The sequence below is a fragment of the Loa loa genome (assembly GCF_000183805.2).
Source record: "Loa loa unplaced genomic scaffold supercont3.63, whole genome shotgun sequence".
NCBI lineage: Eukaryota > Metazoa > Nematoda > Chromadorea > Rhabditida > Onchocercidae > Loa > Loa loa.
Window position 1 is genome coordinate 138,843 of NW_018108243.1, and position 5,504 is coordinate 144,346.

The 5,504-nt window shown below is 37.6% G+C and overlaps 1 protein-coding gene across 1 annotated transcript in view; it reads left to right on the forward strand.

Annotated features, from left to right (window-relative positions):
- Positions 1-527: 527 nt before the first annotated feature.
- LOAG_17336 (hypothetical protein) overlaps positions 528-5,504 on the forward strand; it is a gene marked incomplete at its 5' end in the record, with an annotated part of 7,928 nt that continues 2,951 nt past the window's right edge. The window contains 18 exons of the mRNA XM_020449994.1: positions 528-703; positions 837-927; positions 1,065-1,189; positions 1,466-1,596; positions 1,748-1,935; positions 2,113-2,188; positions 2,314-2,426; positions 2,547-2,696; positions 2,819-3,005; positions 3,086-3,150; positions 3,290-3,402; positions 3,582-3,705; positions 4,009-4,160; positions 4,271-4,349; positions 4,454-4,553; positions 4,656-4,777; positions 4,880-4,947; positions 5,033-5,184. Coding sequence (XP_020306388.1) covers positions 528-703; positions 837-927; positions 1,065-1,189; positions 1,466-1,596; positions 1,748-1,935; positions 2,113-2,188; positions 2,314-2,426; positions 2,547-2,696; positions 2,819-3,005; positions 3,086-3,150; positions 3,290-3,402; positions 3,582-3,705; positions 4,009-4,160; positions 4,271-4,349; positions 4,454-4,553; positions 4,656-4,777; positions 4,880-4,947; positions 5,033-5,184 — 2,212 coding nt within the window. The remainder of the gene's footprint in view (positions 704-836; positions 928-1,064; positions 1,190-1,465; positions 1,597-1,747; positions 1,936-2,112; positions 2,189-2,313; positions 2,427-2,546; positions 2,697-2,818; positions 3,006-3,085; positions 3,151-3,289; positions 3,403-3,581; positions 3,706-4,008; positions 4,161-4,270; positions 4,350-4,453; positions 4,554-4,655; positions 4,778-4,879; positions 4,948-5,032; positions 5,185-5,504) is intronic.

Genomic DNA, 5,504 nt, shown 5'->3' on the forward strand with positions numbered 1-5,504 from the left:
GAAGATAGCTCAAGAACTGTGATTTGGAAGTGTATCGGCAATGGTATGCGTCGCCCCGTTTCCTTCATCAAGATCAGCTGGAACAATAATTCACTGCAACTTTAAAAGGAAAGATTCGGCAGTGAAGCTGAAAACGCCGTCGAAGGCTGTACTCTTAAATCATTCTGGTCAGCCTCATCGCTTGCACTACATAACTTTATGCTTCAATGGGTTAATTTTATTCTTTAAAAGTGCCCTATACTCGATCACGAATCGCGCACGGCTTTTTGTGGCGCTTAGATTACTAGTATCGTTAAACCTCGTTCCTCCCCTCCCTCATGCTACGTTTTTCGGGGCGAAAGTAAAAGTTTTTCAATCATTAAACTATGACCTTGTTGCTCACCAAGGAATTAAGGTGACAAACAGTAGATATTCTCGAATTAAAAAGCAACATACGCACATTTATGTATTCATACATAGTAGCGTGATTGTATCTTGGCGTATAGCATGCATATTGTTGTACCAAAGATTTTCCTTAAACAATTAAAATGAAAGAACGCGCTCAAAAATTTGACGCGAGCGCGTTGGTCCTAAAGCGAAATGTGCACGCAACGCAGGTGGCATTTACCATTGTCATTGTATTGCATAGCATGCAAATGCGTTGTGTTAAGCGGGGACTGTTTAGCAGAAGTTGCATGAGGCGTGCTATCAGTTGGGGGAAGTGGTTGTTAAGCAGAGGTTACAGGGTTGTGGATATTATTCAGCTTTATAGTATGGACCTTAGCTAAGTAATTGTTTTTGATTGTTTATCTTGAGCTGTTGGAAGAATCATTCTGAATACTCCTAGATTGTTTCAGGTATGTCTGTCTATTGGTCGCTGAATGTGTTGTAATTCAGCGAGCCATCATGAGCCCTGAGAAGGGGAACACTCGATGTCAAGCTGGTAAGGTTTCTGTGCTGTTTCATCACAATTTAAAAGTAATTTATTTTAATTATTCTAAACTGACAGAATTTAAAATTAGTGAAATGAAGGACGAAATTGGGAGTGACGATCGTGTTTAAATATTGCTTGACTTAACTAACAGGAACCTATATTTTCCCTTCTAACAGAACCTCGTAGAACGGATACTCGGAATACGGTTGCAGCAGATCTGAAAAGTAGTCCAAGCGGTTGTAGAACGTACGCTTCAACTTCACCCTATAAAACCAGGTCATTTGTTGTTTTACGTTTATTACATTTCTGCAAACTGCTTCATTCTCTAATCCATTCGTTTCTTAATAAGCATAGAGAGCGGGTATATTGTTTTAATTTTATCCTTGCTGCTTTTTTGTATTCATTAATGCAAATGATACTAAGCGAGGTATAACAGTTTACTGCTCTGGAAGCTTTCTTTGTTTTTGAAGGGCGTTATGATGTGGGTCCAGTAATAAGGATTCATAGTTGATATTATTCGTTAAAGAAAGTAGACTTAAACATGTTCTTCAGGCAACAGAGCAATGGAATAACAACAGAGAAGACTCGTTATACACCCGATTTTGCACCAGTACGTTCGCGGCGGGGCTCAGCAGCTGTTGTCATACCTCCTCTTCCAACAGTACCATCCACTGCCGCAGCAAGTACCTGTACTTTTATGGCAGTTGGCTTTTTCATATTTGGTCTGGGTGAAAAGCCAGAGTAACAATCTTTCGTGAATCTGTAGCCATATTCCATTATTCTCATTTATTTTGCTTCTCTATTATCCGTATTACTCCATTTTAATGGGTTCAGAGAAGAAAGGACGTCGCGGTAGAGATGACAACAGTGATGATGATACTGCAAGTAGTAGCTCAGGACCTGTCAATTCCAAACGAACTCGTTTATGTCACAACAAGAGTGATATTAGAAATGTGGAAATAGTTGCTGATGATATCGTACCGGAGATTGAAGAAATTGTGCAACAGAATAATCTGATTAAGGTACCCTATTTTTGTGCAGCACTATTCATCATAAATTCTGAGGATTACATCTCTTTAAAATTTATGAAAACATTGTGCAGTCATTTTAAAAAGGTTCGTGTGTCTACTCTTGGAATTAAACTCACAAAGGTCATTTGTCTTATGAAATTATTTACTTTATTCACTTCGTGATTGCAGGGCACTTCACACGATGTGCTGACAGAACGACAACCTCAGAAGAAAACAGATTCCGATTTGGAGCAGCATTTCAAAAGTTCGTTATCACTTGCTGCTTATTTCCGTCCTTATTAATGTCAGTGAGTAAAGTTTTCATTGCCGATTTAAAATATATCTTTCTTTTTTAACTGATGGCAACAACTTTCGAAGGTTTTTTTGCAGAGGCTATTCGACTTTATCGATATATGTCGCTGCCGGATACGCAAGTTGGTAGCGCTAGACCAGTATATAGGCCTTTCTTAAAAAGGAATTTGATATACATGAAACGATCTACTGTAAGTTAGGAACGATATTATTGTTTTTACTTCTGGTAATAAGTACGAAAAAACCTGTCTATCTTTGGAAATTATGACTTCATTCTGTTCCGCGTGTTCACTTTCTTTTTATCATTGCAGCACTCGATAGCAGCAGGCGATGATTGCATGCCTCTCCTTTGTCCGTCAACTACTGTTGGGAAAGCTGGAATGAAGGCGAAGTTACGCAAGCATGAACATCTCATGAATATACTTCATGCAATCAGGCGAAGGAATGAAATACTGAAAAAAGTGTCGACTTTCCATGTTCTTTTTCCGAATACTCATTATCAAACTTTTACATACGCATCATATTTCTCTTTCCCCATCTTCCGGCCTGGATACTTATGATTCACATATAAGTTATGTTTCAGAATCCAAAAACAAAATCATCAGGTTCAGCAGCTGTCTCCTATTTGGTGCGTGCCCTAAAACAAGACGAAGATAACAAGAAGGGGATTGGTAAGGATGCTTTATCGAAGGAAACGAGAAGACATGTTAATTGCTCACATGCTACCTCAATGATCAAATTTATTGATGTTCGGAATAAAGAATTGCCAGGTATTTCTTTGAAGCTCATTTCAAAAGATTTTTATCTCATTTTAATCTGTAGGATAAGTAGTAATGGCGATTATTTACAGGTAATCGACATGCTGTTATTACTGTGTACCTTTCAAGCGAAGTCGATGGCGTCTTTAGCGAGATTGTAAATTTTATTCTTCCTAGCGCATCTTTTCCCTAGTAGTTTTTCTTTTTTTTTCCTTTTACTTTATTGACTGCAATTTTTTATGCCAGTCAATTATGACAAATTATGATATACAGAGATGCGAAGTAAAGTTATCTAGATGCGACTTCCTTCTGCGACAGTACAAATGCAGATAAATACTCGTGGTGAACCTGTTGCAATCGATTTGCCGTTATCTATTGGTTGTCCGTTGCATTGCAGTGGAAGACAGAGGTAACAGTTTTTTTTTCCTTAAGTGAACTGTGATTTAGAATAACGAAGCTATTTGAAAGCTATTTGAAGCTAACGAAGCTATTTTGAATTTTCATAGGATTGAATACTTTCACTTATTCGATGCCTTTTCTAAAGGGTCACAAACCATCATCAGATCCATAATGCGTTTTGTTTTGCAGGAATGATTATGTAATTATCCGTGTTTCGTTTTCGGGCGAAGAATTCGCTCATATTTTAGGTGGCAAATCATTGAGAAGCGTCCCATCAAGACAGACTGACAAAGATTCAAAAACAGTCGTCCATGTAAGTGTACCGAGAAGTTTTGCAAGTAGGTTAACTTTCAAAGACTACCCTTGATTTGTTGCAGTTCTGTGTGGCTCACTGGTGTTTCAAAGAAAATAAAATCTAATTAAAAAGTATGTTTATGAGAAAACAAAGAATGGATCAAAGCTTGAAACAGTCAAGATCGTTATACGAATTATCAAGCTTTGATGTAATGACTTTGTTGATGAGGAATGAACTCTGACGCAAGTCCATGCATGTTCTTTTTAAACTTAAAGCTTTACGTGTTTCATTGATGTTGTTTTATTCTCTTCATTATTTGAGGTCACTCGGCGTATAAGCTGCCTTTCTTCGCCAGATAAATTGAGGAGTAGTGAAGGTTCAATAACGATGTATGGTGCACGTTGCATATCTTCTGTTGCAAAAGGCGAAACATCTGACGGTCTAATATATGGCCATGGTAGCATTACTCTGATGTTAGTCTTTATTGTTTTTAGGATAACTTTTGCTTTTGACACCATGTTTTTTTTACCATTTAGCAGTCGACATATGCTTAAGATGAAAACTGTGCTTCAATTTTTTTCAGCCCGGATTCTTTTCTTAGTTTAAATGACAGGTGGCGTTCGGAAAGAAATTTAACGAAGAAGCTTATTGATTTAGGGAAGGTAACATCTTCCATGTTCTCTTTATTTTTATGCTATCGAGTGATAATTCCTTCGTGAGAATTGGGAAACCGCTTGATCGCTGTTTATATGGAAGTAATTTCCAGAAAATGCATATGAGTCCATTCGTACGCATGTCAATTGTGCCGGATAACAGTGGGGAATCGAGCTCATCAGAAGACGATGATGAAACAAGAAGTTGCTCAAGTACATACATAGTTTAATCTTCATGACATCATTTTCTATAATTTTGCAGAATTGAATTATCTTTTTTGAAAAAAAAATGCTTCCAGTGGTAAATTAATTTAGGTTTTGCCACATCTGCTTCAACAAGCTGTGTTCATAATTCCCGTCAAACTAGTGAGATGTCAGCAAAGGAATCCACGCATAGCCTAGCATCAGCAGGAACCGGACTTCAAAGAGATGACAGTGTAGTCCATTTGTTTCAACAAAAATTTTCTCTACGCTTATTCTTGAATTAAATTAATTATGTGAGAAACAATGCTGCTCATTTTAAATCATATACCTTCTAGGGTTTTGAAGAGTACATGAAGTCACGGTTCAAGCGAGAAATGTCGCTACAATTTCCTAAGCAAATATGGTATGCTTTGTTTATGTTTTTAGTAAATGAGTTGTGTCTTTACATTATATGAATTTACATTTTGTGTCTGTTTGTGTTTTTCCAGCTATCGCTTTATTACGAGGTACAATGACGAACCGAATACTAGTTTTCCGGAAAGCAAGCATCTACTCTGTTCCGAAATCTCATCAGATATGGTAAAAAATGAGCTGTTGAATTCAAACACTTGTGTTGAAATGGCTGCAAATGGTGTTAGAAGTCAGTTTTTCTTTTTCGGAATTGAACAGTACGTATTACTTCATTCTCAAAAAGCAATATTCTGTTGTATACATGAAGCAATTTTAGGACACTGTTCTCCGTTGAAAGAAGTTTCTCCAGGGAAGGTTTTGAATGGACGATTATTTCCAAACCGCTAACTTCACCTAAATCCTCGCCGAAGTCAGTTCCATCGTCCCCTACGAAATATCGCTTAGATGTTCCACGTCGAGACAAGCCCTTGGCTGCTATGGTTGATAGTTTAGCATCCAAATTTGAGAAGTGTTCTAAAATTGTGCCGCCGAAATCTGTTGCTCCAGACG